The 21,402-nt window shown below is 74.4% G+C and overlaps 1 protein-coding gene across 1 annotated transcript; it reads right to left on the bottom strand.

Annotated features, from left to right (window-relative positions):
• Positions 1-1,458: 1,458 nt before the first annotated feature.
• On the bottom strand, positions 1,459-20,169 carry LOC311511868 (semaphorin-3F-like). The gene is made up of 18 exons (XM_084612796.1): positions 20,083-20,169; positions 18,675-18,789; positions 16,536-16,696; positions 16,104-16,166; positions 15,720-15,839; positions 15,172-15,265; positions 14,943-15,062; positions 10,819-10,958; positions 10,605-10,719; positions 10,023-10,092; positions 9,724-9,868; positions 8,609-8,831; positions 8,405-8,493; positions 8,075-8,116; positions 3,423-3,580; positions 3,125-3,192; positions 2,307-2,437; positions 1,459-2,224 (listed from the first exon to the last, which is right to left on the bottom strand). Exons 2-18 carry the CDS (start codon positions 18,775-18,777, stop codon positions 1,889-1,891), a joined length of 2,178 nt encoding a protein of 725 aa, XP_084468922.1. The 5' UTR covers positions 18,778-18,789; positions 20,083-20,169; the 3' UTR covers positions 1,459-1,888.
• Between the last annotated feature and the right edge of the window lie 1,233 nt (positions 20,170-21,402).

Below are 21,402 nucleotides of genomic sequence, written 5' to 3'. Positions count from 1 at the left end.
GGGGCACCGGCAGGGCTGGGACGGAAATGGGGGATCCCAGGGCTGGGCTGGCAGGGGCTGCGGGTTGGAGTGGGGGGCACCAGCAGGGCTGGGGCGGGGCAGGGCCGGGCTGGCGGGGGGCTGCGGGTCAGGAGTGGGGGGCACCGGCAGGGCCGGGCTGGCGGGGGGCTGCGGGTCGGAGTGGGGGGCACCGGCAGGGCTGGGGCGGGGCAGGGCCGGGCTGGCGGGGGGCTGCGGGTCGGAGTGAGGGGCACCGGCAGGGCTGGGAGGGAAATGGGGGATCCCAGGGCTGGGCTGGCAGGGGCTGCGGGTTGGAGTGGGGGGCACCAGCAGGGCTGGGGCGGGGCAGGGCCGGGCTGGCGGGGGGCTGCGGGTCGGGAGTGGGGGGCACCAGCAGGGCCGGGCTGCCGGGGGGCTGCGGGTCGGGAGTGGGGGGCACCGGCAGGGCTGGGCTGCCGGGGGGCTGCGGGTCGGGAGTGGGGGGCACCGGCAGGGCTGGGCTGGCGGGGGGCTGCGGGTCGGGAGTGGGGGGCACCGGCAGGGCCGGGCTGGCGGGGGGCTGCGGGTTGGAGTGGGGGGCACCAGCAGGGCTGGGGCGGGGCAGGGCCGGGCTGGCGGGGGGCTGCGGGTCGGAGTGGGGGGCACCGGCAGGGCTGGGGCGGGGCAGGGCCGGGCTGGCGGGGGGCTGCGGGTCGGAGTGAGGGGCACCGGCAGGGCTGGGGCGGGGCAGGGCCGGGCTGGCGGGGGGCTGCGGGTCGGAGTGGGGGGCACCGGCAGGGCCGGGAGGGAAATGGGGGATCCCAGGGCCGGGCTGGCAGGGGCTGCGGGTCGGGAGTGGGGGGCACCGGCAGGGCTGTGGGGGAGGCAGGGCCGGGCTGGCGGGGGGCTGCGGGTCGGGAGTGGGGGGCACCGGCAGGGCTGGGGCGGGGCAGGGCCGGGCTGGCGGGGGGCTGCGGGTCGGAGTGAGGGGCACCGGCAGGGCCGGGAGGGAAATGGGGGATCCCAGGGCCGGGCTGGCAGGGGCTGTGGGTCGGAGTGGGGGGCACCGGCAGGGCTGGGGCGGGGCAGGGCCGGGCTGGCGGGGGGCTGCGGGTCGGGAGTGGGGGGCACCGGCAGGGCCGGGCTGGCGGGGGGCTGCAGGTCAGGAGTGGGGGGCACCGGCAGGGCTGGGAGGGAAATGGGGGATCCCAGGGCCGGGCTGGCAGGGGCTGCGGGTCGGAGTGGGGGGCACCGGCAGGGCTGGGGCGGGGCAGGGCCGGGCTGGCGGGGGGCTGCGGGTCGGAGTGAGGGGCACCGGCAGGGCCGGGCTGGCGGGGGGCTGCAGGTCAGGAGTGGGGGGCACCGGCAGGGCTGGGGTGGGGCAGGGCCGGGCTGGCGGGGGGCTGCGGGTCGGAGTGAGGGGCACCGGCAGGGCCGGGAGGGAAATGGGGGATCCCAGGGCCGGGCTGGCAGGGGCTGCGGGTCCCCCCCAAAGTGACGAGCCAGCCCCTCCCCATGCGCTGGGGGCACATTTGGAAAATCAAAGACCGGCCCCTTTAATCGGCAGCAGCCGGATTCGTCCACAGCAGACGGGGTCCCAGGAAATCGGGGGCGGGATAAAAAAATAAATTAATTTTAAAACAACCCAAGTCCAGCCCTGTTAGAAATCCCCCCAGCTGTGAAAAAATAGACTCTGCAAATCAAACGGAGGGGGGGAACCCAGGCATCCGGGTTCCCCGCCTCCCCCCCATCAGCAAAGGAGACTATGTACATGGAAAGGAAACGCGGCCCCCCCTCCCCAGCAGTGGGCGATTCGCTCCGGGGTCCCCCGTGGAATGTGGAACGAACCCACCCCCCAGCCGGCGCCCCCCCAGGGTCCGAGCCCCTCACCCCGGCCTCAGGTCCCCAGTCAGTTCCGGGGTGGGGGGCGCCGGCTGGCTCTGGCCCGGTCCCGTCGCCGATCCGGGCCCCCCGGGCTGGGTCCAAGGGCCGCGGCTCCGGTCCGGGTCCCGTTGTGGCCCCCCTGCCCGGCTCCGGGGCGGGGCCGGCCCCCCTGGCTCCGGCAGGCGGGGGGCAGGGGGCCCCCCAGCAGGCCGCGGGGCAAGACCCGGAGCAGCAGGCGATGCAGGGGCCGCGTGTAGCTGTTCTCGGTGCCCACGCACTGGTACCGGCCCCCGTCCGACGGCGTCACCGGGCCCAGCAGGACCCCCTGGGGCGTCTGCAGGAGAACCCGCTCCCGGGGCAGCTGGGGGGCAGAGAGAGACACGGGGGACGGGGTCAGACGGGGCTGGGACTGGGGGTCACCGCGCAGCGGGGGGGTCACTCACCGGGCGCCGGGTGCCACCCTCCGGCTGAAGGAGCCACCGGACCTGGGCGCGGGGGGAGGGGGGCCGGCACTCCAGGAAGACGCTGCCCCCCTCCACCCCGAACTGCACCTGCTCTGACAGCTCCTGGTCGGCTGGGGGAGAGACACACGTCAGGGGGGAGAGCAACAGAGACACCCCCCCGAGCCAGGGATTGAACCCAGGCGTCCTGGCTCCCAGCCCCCCCACTCTAATCACCAGACCCCCACTCCTCTCCCAGGGCTGGGGATTGAACCCAGGAGTCCTGGCTCCCAGCCCCCCCACTCTAATCACCAGACCCCCACTCCTCTCCCAGGGCTGGGGATTGAATCCAGGCGTCCTGGCTCCCAGCCCCCCCCCCCCCCCCGCCCGGGGTTCGAACCCAGGCGTCCTGGCTCCCAGCCCCCCCACTCTAATCACCAGACCCCCACTCCTCCCCCAGGGCTGGGGATTGAACCCAGGAGTCCTGGCTCCCAGCCCCCCCACTCTAATCACCAGACCCCCACTCCTCTCCCAGGGCTGGGAATTGAACCCAGGCATCCTGGCTCCCAGCTCCACACCCCCCCCCCCCCCCCGAGCCAGGGATTGAACCCAGGCGTCCTGTCTCCCAGCCCCCCCCCCACCCCGCCCGGGGTTCGAACCCAGGCGTCCTGGCTCCCAGCCCCCCCACTCTAATCACCAGACCCCCACTCCTCCCCCAGGGCTGGGGATTGAACCCAGGCGTCCTGGCTCCCAGCCCCCCCCCACCCGGGGTTCGAACCCAGGCGTCCTGGCTGCCCCCATCCCCCCCGAGGGGCACTCACCCTGGGCGTTGAAGCCCCGGCACTGGCGAAGGGGGTCTCCGTGTTTGATGTCCTGGCGCCGGACACGCCTGGTGGGGGGCGGGGGGGGGGATACAGCGTCAGTTCCTGCCACCTCCCCCCCGGCTGTCCCTGCCGCCCCGCCCCCTCTGCCCCCCCCCCGCGGTAAGTGGTGCCGGAGCGTGGCTTTGGCAAGTCCCCTCCCTGGGGGCGCGGGACCCCGGCGTCCGGGCGCTCCCCCGGCGGGGGCGGGGCGGTGGGGCTCCCCCGGGGCGCGGGACCCCGGCGTCCGGGCACCCACCTGCCGGGGGCGGGGCTGTAGCGGGTGCAGCGGTGCCCGTCCCAAGCGCAGTGGGGGTCCCGGGCCAGGCAGCAGTCGGCGCAGGCCGGGCCGTAGGCCCCACAGCGATGGAGGCTCAGCTGGGCCAGCCCCACGTCCGAGGAGACATACAGCTGGTGCTGCGGACAGACACGCACCTGAGGGACGGACGCACGGACAGACCCCCCCACGACCCACAGACCCCTGCCAGCCCCCCGGCACTAACCACCAGCCCCCACTCCCCTCGCAGAGCCGGGGAGAGAACCCAGGCGTCCTGGCTCCCAGCCCCCCCTGCTCTAACCACCAGCCCACACTCCCCTCGCAGAGCCGGGGAGAGAACCCAGGCGTCCTGGCTCCCACCCCCCTGCACTAACCACCAGCCCCCACTCCCCTCGCAGAGCCAGGGAGAGAACCCAGGCATCCTGGCTCCCAGCCCCCCGGCACTAACCACCAGCCCACACTCCCCTCGCAGAGCCGGGGAGAGAACCCAGGCGTCCTGGTTCCCAGCCCCCCTGCACTAACCACCAGCCCCCACTCCCCTCGCAGAGCCGGGAAGAGAACCCAGGCGTCCTGGCTCCCAGCCCCCCTGCACTAACCACCAGCCCCCACTCCCCTCGCAGAGCCGGGGAGAGAACCCAGGCGTCCTGGCTCTCAGCCCCCCTGCACTAACCACCAGCCCCCACTCCCCTCGCAGAGCCGGGGAGAGAACCCAGGCGTCCTGGCTCCCAGCCCCCCTGCTCTGACCACCAGCCCCCACTCCCCTCCCAGAGCCAGGGAGAGAACCCAGGCGTCCTGGCTCCCAGCCCCCCCTGCTCTAACCACTAGCCCCCACTCCCCTCCCAGAGCCGGGGAGAGAACCCAGGCGTCCTGGCTCCCACCCCCCTGCACTAACCACCAGCCCCCACTCCCCTCGCAGAGCCAGGGAGAGAACCCAGGCATCCTGGCTCCCAGCCCCCCGGCACTAACCACCAGCCCACACTCCCCTCGCAGAGCCGGGGAGAGAACCCAGGCGTCCTGGCTCCCAGCCCCCCTGCTCTGACCACCAGCCCCCACTCCCGTCGCAGAGCCGGGAAGAGAACCCAGGCATCCTGGCTCCCAGCCCCCCGGCACTAACCACCAGCCCACACTCCCCTCGCAGAGCCGGGGAGAGAACCCAGGTGTCCTGGCTCCCAGCCCCCCGGCACTAACCACCAGCCCCCACTCCCCTCGCAGAGCCGGGGAGAGAACCCAGGCGTCCTGGCTCCCAGCCCCCCTGCTCTGACCACCAGCCCCCATTCCCCTCGCAGAGCCGGGGAGAGAACCCAGGCGTCCTGGCTCCCAGCCCCCCTGCTCTGACCACCAGCCCCCACTCCCCTCCCAGAGCCGGGGAGAGAACCCAGGCGTCCTGGCTCCCAGCCCCCCTGCACTAACCACTAGACCCCACTCCCCTCGCAGAGCCGGGGAGAGAACCCAGGCGTCCTGGCTCCCAGCCCCCCTGCTCTAACCACTAGACCCCACTCCCCTCGCAGAGCCGGGGAGAGAACCCAGGCGTCCTGGCTCCCAGCCCCCCTGCTCTGACCACCAGCCCCCACTCCCCTCGCAGAGCCGGGGAGAGAACCCAGGCGTCCTGGCTCCCAGCCCCCCTGCTCTAACCACTAGACCCCACTCCCCTCGCAGAGCCGGGGAGAGAACCCAGGCGTCCTGGCTCCCAGCCCCCCTGCTCTGACCACCAGCCCCCACTCCCCTCGCAGAGCCAGGGAGAGAACCCAGGCGTCCTGGCTCCCAGCCCCCCTGCTCTGACCACCAGCCCCCACTCCCCTCGCAGAGCCGGGGAGAGAACCCAGGCGTCCTGGCTCCCAGCCCCCCGGCACTAACCACTAGCCCCCACTCCCCTCGCAGAGCCGGGGAGAGAACCCAGGCGTCCTGGCTCCCAGCCCCCCTGCACTAACCACCAGCCCCCACTCCCCTCCCAGAGCCGGGGAGAGAACCCAGGCGTCCTGGCTCCCAGCCCCCCTGCACTAACCACCAGCCCCCACTCCCCTCGCAGAGCCGGGGAGAGAACCCAGGCGTCCTGGCTCCCAGCCCCCCTGCACTAACCACCAGCCCCCACTCCCCTCGCAGAGCCGGGGAGAGAACCCAGGCGTCCTGGCTCCCAGCCCCCCTGCTCTGACCACCAGCCCCCACTCCCCTCGCAGAGCCGGGGAGAGAACCCAGGCGTCCTGGCTCCCAGCCCCCCCTGCTCTAACCACCAGCCCCCACTCCCCTCGCAGAGCCGGGGAGAGAACCCAGGCATCCTGGCTCCCAGCCCCCCTGCACTAACCACCAGCCCCCACTCCCCTCGCAGAGCCGGGGAGAGAACCCAGGCGTCCTGGCTCCCAGCCCCCCTGCTCTAACCACCAGCCCCCACTCCCCTCGCAGAGCCGGGGAGAGAACCCAGGCGTCCTGGCTCCCAGCCCCCCTGCACTAACCACCAGCCCCCACTCCCCTCGCAGAGCCGGGGAGAGAACCCAGGCGTCCTGGCTCCCAGCCCCCCTGCACTAACCACTAGACCCCACTCCCCTCGCAGAGCCGGGGAGAGAACCCAGGCGTCCTGGCTCCCAGCCCCCCCTGCTCTAACCACCAGCCCCCACTCCCCTCGCAGAGCCGGGGAGAGAACCCAGGCGTCCTGGCTCCCAGCCCCCCTGCTCTGACCACCAGCCCCCACTCCCCTCGCAGAGCCGGGGAGAGAACCCAGGCGTCCTGGCTCCCAACCCCCCTGCTCTGACCACCAGCCCCCACTCCCCTCGCAGAGCCGGGGAGAGAACCCAGGCGTCCTGGCTCCCAGCCCCCCTGCACTAACCACCAGCCCACACTCCCCTCGCAGAGCCGGGGAGAGAACCCAGGCGTCCTGGCTCCCAGCCCCCCTGCTCTGACCACCAGCCCCCACTCCCCTCGCAGAGCCGGGAAGAGAACCCAGGCGTCCTGGCTCCCAGCCCCCCTGCTCTAACCACTAGACCCCACTCCCCTCGCAGAGCCGGGGAGAGAACCCAGGCGTCCTGGCTCCCAGCCCCCCTGCACTAACCACCAGCCCCCACTCCCCTCCCAGAGCCGGGGAGAGAACCCAGGCGTCCTGGCTCCCAGCCCCCCTGCTCTGACCACCAGCCCCCACTCCCCTCGCAGAGCCGGGGAGAGAACCCAGGCGTCCTGGCTCCCAGCCCCCCTGCTCTGACCACCAGCCCCCACTCCCCTCCCAGAGCCGGGGAGAGAACCCAGGCGTCCTGGCTCCCAGCCCCCCTGCACTAACCACCAGCCCCCACTCCCCTCGCAGAGCCGGGGAGAGAACCCAGGCGTCCTGGCTCCCAGCCCCCCTGCTCTGACCACCAGCCCCCACTCCCCTCGCAGAGCCGGGGAGAGAACCCAGGCGTCCTGGCTCCCAGCCCCCCTGCACTAAGCACCAGCCCCCACTCCCCTCGCAGAGCCGGGGAGAGAACCCAGGCGTCCGGGCTCCCAGCCCCCCTGCACTAAGCACCAGCCCCCACTCCCCTCGCAGAGCCGGGGAGAGAACCCAGGCGTCCGGGCTCCCAGCCCCCCTGCACTAACCACCAGCCCCCACTCCCCTCGCAGAGCCGGGGAGAGAACCCAGGCGTCCTGGCTCCCAGCCCCCCTGCTCTGACCACCAGCCCCCACTCCCGTCGCAGAGCCGGGGAGAGAACCCAGGCGTCCTGGCTCCCAGCCCCCCTGCTCTGACCACCAGCCCCCACTCCCCTCGCAGAGCCGGGGAGAGAACCCAGGCGTCCGGGCTCCCAGCCCCCCTGCTCTGACCACCAGCCCCCACTCCCCTCGCAGAGCCGGGGAGAGAACCCAGGCGTCCGGGCTCCCAGCCCCCCTGCTCTGACCACTAGACCCCACTCCCCTCGCAGAGCCGGGGAGAGAACCCAGGCGTCCTGGCTCCCAGCCCCCCTGCTCTGACCACCAGCCCCCACTCCCCTCGCAGAGCCGGGGAGAGAACCCAGGCGTCCGGGCTCCCAGCCCCCCTGCACTAACCACCAGCCCCCACTCCCCTCGCAGAGCCGGGGAGAGAACCCAGGCGTCCTGGCTCCCAGCCCCCCTGCTCTGACCACCAGCCCCCACTCCCCTCGCAGAGCCGGGAAGAGAACCCAGGCGTCCGGGCTCCCAGCCCCCCTGCTCTGACCACCAGCCCCCACTCCCCTCGCAGAGCCGGGGAGAGAACCCAGGCGTCCTGGCCCCCAGCCCCCCTGCACTAACCACCAGCCCCCACTCCCCTCGCAGAGCCGGGGAGAGAACCCAGGCGTCCTGGCTCCCAGCCCCCCTGCTCTGACCACTAGACCCCACTCCCCTCGCAGAGCCGGGGAGAGAACCCAGGCGTCCTGGCTCCCAGCCCCCCTGCTGTGACCACTAGACCCCACTCCCCTCGCAGAGCCGGGGAGAGAACCCAGGCGTCCTGGCTCCCAGCCCCCCTGCTCTGACCACCAGCCCCCACTCCCCTCGCAGAGCCGGGGAGAGAACCCAGGCGTCCTGGCTCCCAGCCCCCCTGCTCTGACCACCAGCCCCCACTTCCCTCGCAGAGCCGGGGAGAGAACCCAGGCGTCCGGGCTCCCAGCCCCTTCTGCCTGCCTGGGAGCCCGTCTGTAACCTCAGCCCCGCCCCCGACCTACCCGCTTTGAGGAAATCCAGAGCGTCTTCACTGGGACTGGGACCTGTGGGGAGACAGGCGGGGTGGTGAGAAGTGGGGCAGGAAGAGGCGGAGCCTAGGAAGGAGGTGGGGCCTGGCTAAGGGGGGCGGAGCCAGAGAAGGAGGCGGGGCCTGGTGACTGTGAAGAGCCCAAGAGGAGGCAGGGCCTACAGGGAGGGGGAGGAGCCATAGAAGGCAGGGCCTGGTGGGAAGGGGCGGGGCTAGGATGCAAGGGTGCAGCAAAAGGGGCGGGGCCCAGAGGGAAGGGCGGGGAAAGGGGCGGGGCCTGGGCAGCAGGGGCGGGGCCTCTCACCTTGAACACCTCCACCTCCTCCAGCGTCAGCTCCTCCAGGACGCCTGGGTCCTTCGGCAGCACCACCACTTTCTGCACCGTGCCCCGGTCTGGGGGGAGGGGAGAGAGCACCTGAGATGGGGAGCCCCCGCCCGGGGACCCAGGCGTCCGGGCTCCCAACCCCCACCCCCCGGGGCGGGGATGGGACCCCGGCGTCCTGCGTACCCGTGCCGAGGAAGAGCACCTCGTAGCGGCCGTCGGCCGCCTGCGCCAGGTCGACGGCCAGCGTGGTGAAGCCGTAGGGGAGGCCGGCGCGGACCAGCAGGGGGCGGCGTGGCACCGGGTACACGGGGTCGTACATCAGCGGGTGCGAACGCACGAACGTCACCAGCTCGTCCGGGAACTCGCGCGTGGAGCCCAGCCCCGGGGTGAAGGCCCCGCCCGGGCACTGCGGGGACAGAGCGGGAGAGAACCCAGGCGTCCGGGCTCCCTGCCCCCCCTGCTCTAACCACCAGAGCCCACTCCCCTCCCAGAGCCGGGGGGAGAACCCAGGCGTCCGGGCTCCCTGCCCGACCCCCTCTCTAATCACGAGAGCCCACTCCCCTCCCAGAGCCGGGGGGAGAACCCAGGCGTCCGGGCTCCCTGCCCGACCCCCTCTCTAATCACGAGAGCCCACTCCCCTCCCAGAGCCGGGGGGAGAACCCAGGCGTCCGGGCTCCCTGCCCCCCCTGCTCTAACCACCAGAGCCCACTCCCCTCCCAGAGCCGGGGGGAGAACCCAGGCGTCCGGGCTCCCTGCCCCCCCTGCTCTAACCACCAGAGCCCACTCCCCTCCCAGAGCCGGGGGGAGAACCCAGGCGTCCGGGCTCCCTGCCCGACCCCCTCTCTAATCACGAGAGCCCACTCCCCTCCCAGAGCCGGGGGGAGAACCCAGGCGTCCGGGCTCCCTGCCCCCCCTGCTCTAACCACCAGAGCCCACTCCCCTCCCAGAGCCGGGGGGAGAACCCAGGCGTCCGGGCTCCCTGCCCCCCCTGCTCTAACCACCAGAGCCCACTCCCCTCCCAGAGCCGGGGGGAGAACCCAGGCGTCCGGGCTCCCTGCCCGACCCCCTCTCTAATCACGAGAGCCCACTCCCCTCCCAGAGCCGGGGGGAGAACCCAGGCGTCCGGGCTCCCTGCCCGACCCCCTCTCTAATCACGAGAGCCCACTCCCCTCCCAGAGCCGGGGGGAGAACCCAGGCGTCCGGGCTCCCTGCCCCCCTGCTCTAACCACCAGAGCCCACTCCCCTCCCAGAGCCGGGGAGCGAACCCAGGCGTCCGGGCTCCCAGCCCCGCCACTCACGGCTCCGGGGCGGGGGTAGGGCACGCGGCCCGTGTAGGGCACCCACTCGTAGCTGTGCCCCTCTTTGTGGGCGAAGGGGCCGTTGAACGCACTGCGGATGGCACTCAGGGGGTACACGCAGACGGCCGAGCCCCGGAACACCGACCTGGGGGACACAGGGGGGTTACAGACCGCCCAGCCCCCCCGGGGTCACCCTGCCCCCTCCGAGAACCCACCCCCAAGTGCCCAGCACCCCCAAGTGCCCAGCACCCCCTGCCCCTGTTACTCCCCCCAAACCCCGCCCCAGCCCCCCAACTCACCCCAGGGTGGAGAACAGCCCGTACACCCGGGGGTTCTTCTCGTCCTGAGTCGGCAGCAGGAACACATCTCCTGGAAATGGGGGGCGGGAGGGGGGAGATGAATCAGATAGAACCCAGGCGTCCGGGCTCCCCGCCCCTCCCCCGCTGCTGTAATCCACTCCCTGCCCACAGCTGGGGAGAGAACCCAGGGATCCAGGCCCCCGCCCCCCTGTCTGGGACCTTCCACAGCTGCATTCACCCCCCGGCCCCTGTGACCGTCTACACCGCCACGGTCCCCGCTCTGACGGCTGCCTGGCGAGGGGTCGCCCGAAAGCTCGTAACCCGCTGAACATCAGTGTCCCCGGGAATCGCACGTAGCAACCTGGGCCGTGGGGTGAGACCGCGGCTGGGACCTGCCCCAGAGCCGGAGGGCGGACCCCCGCCCGGCAGAGCCGGGAAAACGTCCCTGTCACGCCGGGGCCGGGCCCTGACTCTCCCGCGGCTCGGACGCGTCCCGGCCGGCACGAGGACTTCGCGGGCGTCCAGCGACGGCTCAGACTGAGCCCCGAGTTAGGACCCGGCCCCCCTGCCCCCCCGGCTCACGCAGCTCGTCGAAGAAGGTCTCCACCCCGTCCTCGCCCACCACGGAGCAAACCAGCCGGGCCTTCAGGAACGTCGTCCACTTGCCGACCAGGGCCCGCTGCCCACCGTCATCGTTCTGGGGGAGAAACGGGGGCAAGGACCGGCTCGCCTGGCGCGCGGGGGCACGGAGACCCCCCGCCCCCCAGCGCCCCCGGCCCCCCGGCGCCACGCTCACCAGACAGACCCGGCCGACCCGGGCCAGCACGCCGGGCCCCACGGCGCCCTCCAGGGCCTTCTCGCGGAAGAAGAAATACAGCTTGTCGTCGCCGCGCTCACTGCTGTCCGGCACCACGTGGGCCCGGAGGAACACGGGGTCTGCGGGGGGCAGAGCCCGGGTGAGTGCGAGGCCCGCGGCTGCCACCAGGGGGCGCTGCTCACCCGGAGCATCCTCCTGCCCCGCAGCCCCCCTTAACCTCCCGCAGCCCCCCCGCCCGGCCGGCGTCCCTCACTCCCGCCCCGCAGCCCCCCTTAACCTCCCGCAGCCCCCCCCGCCCGGCCGGCGCCCCTCACTCCCGCCCCGCAGCCCCCTCGCCCGGCGCCCCTCACTCCCGCCCCGCAGCCCCCCTTAACCTCCCGCAGCCCCCCCCGCCCGGCCGGCGCCCCTCACTCCCGCCCCACAGCCCCCCCGCCCGGCCGGCGCCCCTCACTCCCGCCCCGCAGCCCCCTCGCCCGGCGCCCCTCACTCCCGCCCCGCAGCCCCCCTTAACCTCCCGCAGCCCCCCCGCCCGGCCGGCGCCCCTCACTCCCGGCCCGCAGCTCCCCTTAACCTCCCGCAGCGCCCCCCGCCCGGCCGGCGCCCCTCACTCCCGGCCCGCAGCCCCCCCCCGCCCGGCGCCCCTCACTCCCGCCCCGCAGCCCCCCTTAACCTCCCGCAGCCCCCCCGCCCGGCCGGCGCCCCTCACTCCCGCCCCGCAGACCCCTTAACCTCCCGCAGCCCCCCCGCCCGGCCGGCGCCCCTCACTCCCGGCCCGCAGCCCCCCTTAACCTCCCGCAGCCCCCCCGCCCGGCCGGCGCCCCTCACTCCCGCCCCGCAGCCCCCTCGCCCGGCGCCCCTCACTCCCGCCCCGCAGCCCCCCTTAACCTCCCGCAGCCCCCCCGCCCGGCCGGCGCCCCTCACTCCTGCCCCGCAGCCCCCCTTAACCTCCCGCAGCCCCCCCGCCCGGCCGGCGCCCGTCACTCCCGCCCCGCAGCCCCCCTTAACCTCCCGCAGCCCCCCCGCCCGGCTGGCGCCCCTCACTCCCGCCCCGCAGCCCCCCTTAACCTCCCGCAGCCCCCCCCGCCCGGCCGGCGCCCCTCACTCCCGCCCCGCAGCCCCCCCCGCCCGGCGCCCCTCACTCCCGGCCCGCAGCCCCCCTTAACCTCCCACAGCCCCCCCGCCCGCCCGGCGCCCCTCACTCCCGCCCCGCAGCCCCCCTTAACCTCCCGCAGCCCCCCCGCCCGGCCGGCGCCCCTCACTCCCGCCCCGCAGCCCCCCTTAACCTCCCGCAGCCCCCCCCCGCCCGGCGCCCCTCACTCCCGCCCCGCAGCCCCCCTTAACCTCCCGCAGCCCCCCCGCCTGGCCGGCGCCCCTCACTCCCGCCCCGCAGCCCCCCTTAACCTCCCGCAGCCCCCCCGCCCGGCGCCCCTCACTCCTGACCCGCAGCCCCCCTTAACCTCCCGCAGCCCCCCCGCCCGGCCGGCGCCCCTCACTCCCGCCCCGCAGCCCCCTTAACCTCCCGCAGCCCCCCCGCCCGGCCGGTGCCCCTCACTCCTGCCCCGCAGCCCCCCCCGCCCGGCGCCCCTCACTCCCGGCCCGCAGCCCCCCTTAACCTCCCGCAGCCCCCCCGCCCGGCCGGCGCCCCTCACTCCCGCCCCGCAGCCCCCCTTAACCTCCCGCAGCCCCCCCGCCCGGCCGACGCCCCTCACTCCCGCCCCGCAGCCCCCCTTAACCTCCCGCAGCCCCCCCGCCCGGCCGGCGCTCCTCACTCCCGCCCCGCAGCCCCCCTTAACCTCCCGCAGCCCCCCCGCCCGGCCGACGCCCCTCACTCCCGCCCCGCAGCCCCCCTTAACCTCCCGCAGCCCCCCCGCCCGGCCGGCGCCCCTCACTCCTGCCCCGCAGCCCCCCTTAACCTCCCGCAGCCCCCCCGCCCGGCCGGCGCCCCTCACTCCCGCCCCGCAGCCCCCCCCGCCCGGCCGGCGCCCCTCACTCCCGCCCTGCAGCCCCCCTTAACCTCCCGCAGCCCCCCCGCCCGGCCGGTGCCCCCCCCGCCCACCCCGCAGCCCCCCTTAACCTCCCGCAGCCCCCCCGCCCGGCCGAAGCCCCTCACTCCCGCCCCGCAGCCCCCCTTAACCTCCCGCAGCCCCCCCGCCCGGCCGGCGCCCCTCACTCCTGCCCCGCAGCCCCCCTTAACCTCCCGCAGCCCCCCCGCCCGGCCGGCGCCCCTCACTCCCGCCCCGCAGCCCCCCCCGCCCGGCCGGCGCCCCTCACTCCCGCCCTGCAGCCCCCCTTAACCTCCCGCAGCCCCCCCGCCCGGCCGGTGCCCCCCCCGCCCACCCCGCAGCCCCCCTTAACCTCCCGCAGCCCCCCCGCCCGGCCGGCGCCCCTCACTCCTGCCCCACAGCCCCCCTTAACCTCCCGCAGCCCCCCCGCCCGGCCGGCGCCCCTCACTCCCAGCCCACAGCCCCCCTTAACCTCCCGCAGCCCCCCCGCCCGGCCGGCGCCCCTCACTCCCGGCCCGCAGCCCCCCTTAACCACCCGCAGCCCCCCCGCCCGGCCGGCGCCCCTCACTCCCGCCCCTCAGCCCCCCTTAACCTCCCGCAGCCCCCCCCGCCCGGCCGGCGCCCCTCACTCCCAGCCCACAGCCCCCCTTAACCTCCCGCAGCCCCCCCGCCCGGCCGGCGCCCCTCACTCCCGGCCCGCAGACCCCCCCGCCCGGCGCCCCTCACTCCCGCCCCACAGCCCCCCTTAACCTCCCGCAGCCCCCCCCGCCCGGCCGGCGCCCCTCACTCCCGCCCCGCAGCCCCCCTTAACCTCCCGCAGCCCCCCCCGCCCGGCCAGCGCCCCTCACTCCCGCCCCGCAGCCCCCCTTAACCTCCCGCAGCCCCCCCGCCCGGCCGGCGCCCCTCACTCCCGCCCCGCAGCCCCCCTTAACCTCCCGCAGCCCCCCCCCGCCCGGCGCCCCTCACTCCCGCCCCGCAGCCCCCCTTAACCTCCCGCAGCCCCCCCGCCTGGCCGGCGCCCCTCACTCCCGCCCCGCAGCCCCCCTTAACCTCCCGCAGCCCCCCCCGCCCGGCGCCCCTCACTCCTGACCCGCAGCCCCCCTTAACCTCCCGCAGCCCCCCCGCCCGGCCGGCGCCCCTCACTCCCGGCCCGCAGCCCCCCTTAACCTCCCGCAGCCCCCCCGCCCGGCCGACGCCCCTCACTCCCGCCCCGCAGCCCCCCTTAACCTCCCGCAGCCCCCCCGCCCGGCCGGCGCTCCTCACTCCCGCCCCGCAGCCCCCCTTAACCTCCCGCAGCCCCCCCGCCCGGCCGGCGCCCCTCACTCCCGCCCCGCAGCCCCCTCGCCCGGCGCCCCTCACTCCCGCCCCGCAGCCCCCCTTAACCTCCCGCAGCCCCCCCGCCCGGCCGGCGCCCCTCACTCCTGCCCCGCAGCCCCCCTTAACCTCCCGCAGCCCCCCCGCCCGGCCGGCGCTCCTCACTCCCGCCCCGCAGCCCCCCTTAACCTCCCGCAGCCCCCCCGCCCGGCCGGCGCCCCTCACTCCCGCCCCGCAGCCCCCCTTAACCTCCCGCAGCCCCCCCGCCCGGCCGGCGCCCCTCACTCCTGCCCCGCAGCCCCCCTTAACCTCCCGCAGCCCCCCCGCCCGGCCGGCGCCCGTCACTCCCGCCCCGCAGCCCCCCTTAACCTCCCGCAGCCCCCCCGCCCGGCTGGCGCCCCTCACTCCCGCCCCGCAGCCCCCCTTAACCTCCCGCAGCCCCCCCCGCCCGGCCGGCGCCCCTCACTCCCGCCCCGCAGCCCCCCTTAACCTCCCGCAGCCCCCCCGCCTGGCCGGCGCCCCTCACTCCCGCCCCGCAGCCCCCCTTAACCTCCCGCAGCACCCCCGCCCGGCCGGCGCCTCTCACTCCCGCCCCACAGCCCCCCCCGCCCGGCCAGCGCCCCTCACTCCCGCCCCGCAGCCCCCCTTAACCTCCCGCAGCCCCCCCGCCCGGCCGGCGCCCCTCACTCCCGCCCCGCAGCCCCCCTTAACCTCCCGCAGCCCCCCCCGCCCGGCCGGCACCCCTCACTCCCGGCCCGCAGCCCCCCACCCCCCTCGCCCCCATACCGTGCAGCCAGCGGGAGTCGTGCCGCTCCGTGCGAACGGCCGGCCGGGGGCCCATGGTGCGGAAAAGGGCCGCATCGGTGCCCATGAAATCCACGTGCAGCCCAGCGTAGAGTGTCCCGTCTGCTGGGGGGAGGGGGGAGTGAGACCCCCCCGCACAGAGCAGGGCCCCCCCCCGAGCAGGGTCCCCCCAGGGGGACCGACGGACCCTGCCCCCCCAGCTCCCACTTACTGACGAGCGTGGCCAGGCTGCTCTGACGGGGGTCGTACGGGCAGCGCCCCTTCCCCGGCTCCAGGGACCACGGCACCATGCGGAACAGGTACTCCTGGGGGGGGACGGGGGGTCAGAGCTCTTCCCCCCACCAGCACCCTGCCCTGGCTACCCCCGCCCCGAGCCAGGGGAGAACCCAGGAGTCCGGGCTCCCAGCCCCTCATCTAACCTTCCGGCCCCCACTCCCCTCCCAGAGCCGGGGGGAGAACCCAGGAGTCCGGGCTCCCAGCCCCCCGTCTAACCTTCCGGCCCCCACTCCCCTCCCAGAGCCTGGGGGAGAACCCAGGAGTCCAGGCTCCCAGCCCCTCGTCTAACCTTCCGGCCCCCACTCCCCTCCCAGAGCCGGGGGGAGAACCCAGGAGTCCGGGCTCCCAGCCCCTCATCTAACCCTCCGGCCCCCACTCCCCTCCCAGGGCCGGGGCAGAACCCAGGAGTCCGGGCTCCCAGCCCCCTGTCTAACCCCCAGCCCCCTGCCCTGGCGGTGGGTGGGACCCAGGCGTCCGGCTCACCTGTGACCGCCAGCCGCGGTGCACCAGGGCGCAGACGGGCTGGCAGGCCCCCGTCCCGCAGGCGTAGAGGTGGGTGCGGTTCAGGGGTTCGACCAGACGCACGTAGTTGAAACACTCGCCCTGGGGGGGGGGGCAGACGGGACGGGGTGAGTCGGGGCAGGGCTGGGACTCGAATGGGGGGGAGGGGAATCTCAGCAGGACATGGGGGGCAGAGACAAATGGGTCCCAGGGGGCTGCGGCTGGTCCCCAGGGATCACGGGGGGGCACGGAGGGGCAGATTCCCAGGAGGGGGCAGACCCACAGAGGTCACTGGGGAAGCCCTGCGTGGTCTCAGGAGAGGGGTGACAGGGCGGGGGGCGCTGGGGGGTCCCTGCCCCATCTCACCCGCTGCCCCTTCCCCGCCATGTGGCAGGCGCTCTGCTGACTCTGGGATGCCGGCCAGTGGATCTAGGGAGAGGAGAGAGTGGGTCAGAGATGGGGACCCCAGAACCAGCCCCCCAGAGTCTGTGTGCTCCCCGACTCCCAGCGCCCTCCACCCCTCCCAGGGAACCCAGGAGTCAGGACTCCCAGCCCCCCCCCCCCCGCTCCAACCACGAGACCCCACTCCCATCCCAGAGCTGGGGAGAGAACCCAGGAGTCCTGGCTCCCCGCCCCCCCCACTGCTCCAACCACTAGACCCCACCCCCTCCCAGAGCTGGGGAGAGAACCCAGGAGTCCTGGCTCCCATCCACCCTCCTCTAACCACTAGACCCACCCCCCGCCCAGAGCCCGGAGAGGACCCAGGCGTCCGGGCGCCCAGCAGGGGGCGCCCCTTACGATGAGCGGCTCCCTGTTGACGTTGTGGAGGTCCAGGGCCACCAGGTAGTCGCGGGCCCCCAGGTAGAGCCGGTCCTGGTCCTGGTCCAGCAGCAGGATCCGATAGTCACTGGTGTTGAAGGCGAAAGCAAAGGGCCGGGCGGTGCGGGTCTGCAGGAGCTCTGGGGGTGTGGGGGGCGATGGAGATGGGATGGGACCCAGGCATCCGGGCTCCCCACCCCCACCCTAACCACCAGCCCCCACTGCCCTCCCAGAGCCGGGAGAGAACCCAGGCGTCCTGGCTCCCAGCCCCCCCCTCCACTCTTACCCCCTGAGAACCCAGGAGTCCTAGCCCTCCCCCCCAACAGGCAGCAGCTGGAGTGGTCCCCACCCCCCGTTAATCTGCCTGGCGCTGGCTGAGCTCAGGGGGTATTTTGGGGGTGGGGGGGGGAGGCACAGCAAAGCCCAGAAATAATCCCTGAAATCCCCCGGCCGCATTCCAGCCCCGTGCCAGGCCGTGCTGCGAGCTTCCCACCTGCAGTGACCTTGAGCGTGTCAAACCCGGGGGGAGATTCCAGGCCAGGGCGCTACGCGGGCCAGGGTCTGAGAGCCGGGGCCAAGGGCAGGTTTCTGGGGCAGAAGGGGGGGCTAGCTGCTAGGCCCCCCCTCACTCTAACCACTAGACCCCATTTCCTTCCTAGAGCCAGGGATAGAACCCAGGAGTCCTGGCTCCCAGCCCCCCGCTCTAACCCACCAGCCCCCACTGCCCTCTCGGCACCTGGGACCGGACCCAGGCGTCCTGCCGGAAATCCCCACAAGCCCCAGGCTTTGCAGGCTTTGGGGGTGACCTGCTGCAGCGTGTCTGGGGCGTGCGTCACAGCTATATCCGGCCAGGCGGGGACTGAGACAATGGGGGGGCAGCCCCCCACTGCCCCCTGCATTGCACGGCTGGATGGTGCATTGCACAGTGGGGGGGGGGGCTGGTCCTGGTGCATTGCATGGCTGGGTGGCGCACTGCACGGTGGGGGGGGGCTGCTAATGGTGTATTGCATGGCCGGATGATGCATTGCATGGCTCGGGGGCTGGTCCTGGTGTGTTGCATGGCCGGATGGTGCACTGCACGGCTGGTTGGTGCATTGCACGGTGGGGGGGGGCTGGTCCTGGTGTGTTGCATGGCTGGATGGTGCACTGAACAGTGGGGGGGGCTGGTCCTGGTGTGTTGCATGGCTGGGTGGCGCACTGCACGGTGAGGGGGGGCTGGTTCTGGTGCATTGCATGGCTGGGTGGCGCACTGCACGGTGGGGGGGGCTGGTAATGGTGTATTGCATGGCCGGATGATGCATTGCATGGCTGGGGGGCTGGTCCTGGTGTGTTGCATGGCCGGATGGTGCTTTGCACGGCTAGGGGCGTTCCCGGCCCATTGCCTGGCTGGTTGGTGCATTGCACGGCGGGGGGGCTGGTCGTGGTGCGTTGCATGGCTGGATGGTGCACTGCACGGCTGGTTGGTGCATTGCATGGTGAGGGGGGGCTGGTTCTGGTGCATTGCATGGCTGGATGGTGCACTGAACAGTGGAGGGGGGGGGCTGGTAATGGTGTATTGCATGGCCGGATGATGCATTGCATGGCTGGGGGGCTGGTCCTGGTGTGTTGCATGGCCGGATGGTGCTTTGCACGGCTAGGGGCGTTCCCGGCCCATTGCCTGGCTGGTTGGTGCATTGCACGGTGGGGGGGCTGGTCCTGGTGCATTGCACAGCGGGTCGGCGTGTTGCAGGACAGAGGAGGCGGGGGGAGCTCAGCCCTACTCGGCATTCTGGGTATTTTAAGCTCTTCTGGGAAAGCCGCTCCCTGCGGCCGGCCGGGTAACCGGATCCCGGAGTCCCCAGCAAGGGGGGGTTGCGGGGGGCACCGTGGGTACCTCCGCACCACGTGCCCCCTAGTGACACGGCATGGGGCTCAGCAGCCCGTCTGCTCGCACGGACACGCGTGTGCAACGGCGCCCAGGAACACGTGTTCACCAGCACGTCTCTGCACACGTCTCTCACCGTGGACACACGCTTTGCACACACGTGTGACTCGTGCCACATGCCTCCCCCCGCACGGCCGCGACTGGAGCCCGTGTGCACGACGGACCACGCGGGCTGCACCACCCCCGCCCCTCACCTGCGTAGGACAGGGAGACGCGGGGGGCGCTGAGGGGGGTGGACCAGGCCAGGGCACAGGGCAGCACCAACCCCAGCAGGAGGGCAGGCGCTGGGGGGGCCATGGCAGGCAGCACCTGTGGGAGAAGGAGAAGAGGTAGGTGGGGGGCAGAGGGCTGGGTGGGGGGCTGGGAGTGGGGTAGGCCCTCTCCCCTAGCAGGCAGGGCTGAGCACTGGGGGGTGCAGTGGGGCAGGGGCGACCCACACACCCCCTGGGGGGGCACAGGTGTGTGGCCTGGGAAGCCGCTTCCCAGGGCTGCGCTGCCCCCCCACCCCCCCCTTGCTGGGGGGGGAGGGGCTGGGATAACCCAGCCGAGCCCCTCCCCTGCTGGGGACCCCCCCATCAGAGCCCCTGGGAAGTAACCAACCCCCAAGAGCCCCCCTTCCAAGCCCCATGCCCGGCGGGCAGAGCAATGGGGTGAAGCCAGGAGACAAGGCATGTGGCCCCCCCAGACCCGTGCGTGCGGGGGCTGATCTCCCTGCTCCCCCCCCGCAGCAGGCCCCCAGCTGCGCGGGCTACAACCTGCAGGCTCCACCCCCCAGGTGCGGCCAGGTGCATGCTGAGATATGCAGCTCCCCTTTCCTCGGGCCAGTCCCGAAATGTGCCCCCCCCGTCCTTGCAGTTGTGGGGTGGCGGGGGGGCTCCTTCACTTCCTGTCCCAATGCGGGCGGCTGCCCCTGCGCCCCGGCCCCACCAGAGTCTGCGTCCCGCAGGGCAAAGCGGAGCAGACAAAATCCAGGGGAGCAGGGGCTGCAGGTCGGGAGTGAGGGGCACCGGCGGGCTGGGGGGGGCTGCAGGTCGGGAGTGAGGGGCACCGGCGGGCTCGGGGGGGGCTGCGGGTCGGGAGTGAGGGGCACCGGCGGGCTCGGGGGGGCTGCGGGTCGGGAGTGAGGGGCACCGGCAGGAGGCTGGGGGTCGGGAGTGAGGGGCACCGGCGGGCTCGGGGGGGGGCTGCGGGTCGGGAGGGAGGGGCACCGGCGGTCTCGGGGGGGGCTGGGGGGCTGCGGGTCGGGAGGGAGGGGCACCGGCGGGCTCGGGGGGGGCTGGGGGGCTGCGGGTCGGGAGTGAGGGGCACCGGCGGGCTGGGGGGGGCTGCAGGTCGGGAGTGAGGGGCACCGGCGGGCTCGGGGGGGGCTGCGGGTCGGGAGTGAGGGGCACCGGCGGGCTCGGGGGGGGCTGCGGGTCGGGAGTGAGGGGCACCGGCAGGGGGCTGGGGGTCGGGAGTGAGGGGCACCGGCGGGCTCGGGGGGGGGGCTGCGGGTCGGGAGGGAGGGGCACCGGCGGGCTCGGGGGGGGCTGGGGCTCGGGGGGGGCTGGGGGGCTGCGGGTCGGGAGGGAGGGGCACCGGCGGGCTGGGGGGGGCCCTTACCCCGAGTCTGTCCCGTCTCCCAGGCGTCTCCGTCCCCGCTCGGCGTCCGGGGGGGGTTGAGACCTCGGCCCCCCCCGCGGTGGGAAGGTCCCAGGACGAAGGGGGCCGATAATCCCCCGGCCAATCCCGGGCCCAGCAGCTGATCCCCCCCCCGTTAACCCCTCCCTGCCCGCCGCCCTCCCCCCACATACCTGGCTGGGGGCGGGACCCGGAACAGCGCCGGGGCTGGGACCTGCCTGGAGGGAAGTGGGGGGGCGGAGCAGCTGGGGGGGGGAACAGGTCTAGGAGGATTTGGGGAGCCCCCTGGCAGCCAAGCAGGGGTGACCCCCCACCCAGTCTAGGCCAGGGGCATGCTGGGAAGATCTCTGCTTCCCCACAAGCCCTTGCACCCCACGTGTCCCCCCCCCCCAGGATTCCCAGGTGCCCCCACCCCGAGACCCTGAGACCTCGAGCCTCGGCAACTCCCCCACCCTGGCCATGGCGTGTGCGGGGGGGCCAGGACGCCTGGGTTCTCTCCCAGCTGGGGGAAGTGGGGTCTGCTGTGGCCCCTTTGCTCAGACAGCTACGTGGGGAGAAAGGACACCCCAGGTGGGACGAGGGGCCCATGGCAGGGGGATGGGGGACCCCACGGCGGGCAGGCAGGGGGACAGAGGACCCCAACCCCACGGCAGGCAGGGGGACAGGGAGCCCCACGGCGGGCGGGCAGGGGGACGGGGGGACAGAGGACCCCACGGCAGGCAGGGGACAGGAGACCCCATTGTGGGCAGACAGGGGGACGGGGGGACAGAGGACCCCCTGGCGAGCAGGCAGGGGGACGAGGGACCCCACGGCAGGCGGGCAGGGGGACGGGGGGACAGAGGACCCCACAGCGGGCAGGGGGACAGGCAGCCCCAGGGCGGGCGGGCAGGGGGACAGAGGACCCCACAGCGGGCAGGGGGACAGGGAGCCCCACGGCGGGCGGGCAGGGGGACGGGGGGACAGAGGACCCCACAGCGGGCAGGGGGACAGGCAGCCCCACGGCGGGCGGGCAGGGGGACGGGGGGACAGAGGACCCCACGGCGGGCAGGGGACAGGAGACCCCATTGTGGGCAGACAGGGGGACGGGGGGACAGAGGACCCCATGGCGAGCAGGCAGGGGGACGAAGGGCCCCATGGCGGGCAGGCAGGGGGACGGGGGGGACAGAGGACCCCACAGTGGGCAGGGGGACAGGGAGCCCCACGGCGGGCGGGCAGGGGGATGGGGGGACAGAGGACCACAATCCCATGGCAGGCAGGGGACGGGGGGCTGCACGGCAGGCAGGCAGGGGGACAGAGGACCCC

Source organism: Lepidochelys olivacea (genome assembly GCF_965140295.1).
Source record: "Lepidochelys olivacea isolate rLepOli2 genome assembly, chromosome: 23".
In the NCBI taxonomy this organism is placed as follows: domain Eukaryota; kingdom Metazoa; phylum Chordata; order Testudines; family Cheloniidae; genus Lepidochelys; species Lepidochelys olivacea.
This window is presented reverse-complemented; position numbering and strand designations above follow the sequence as displayed.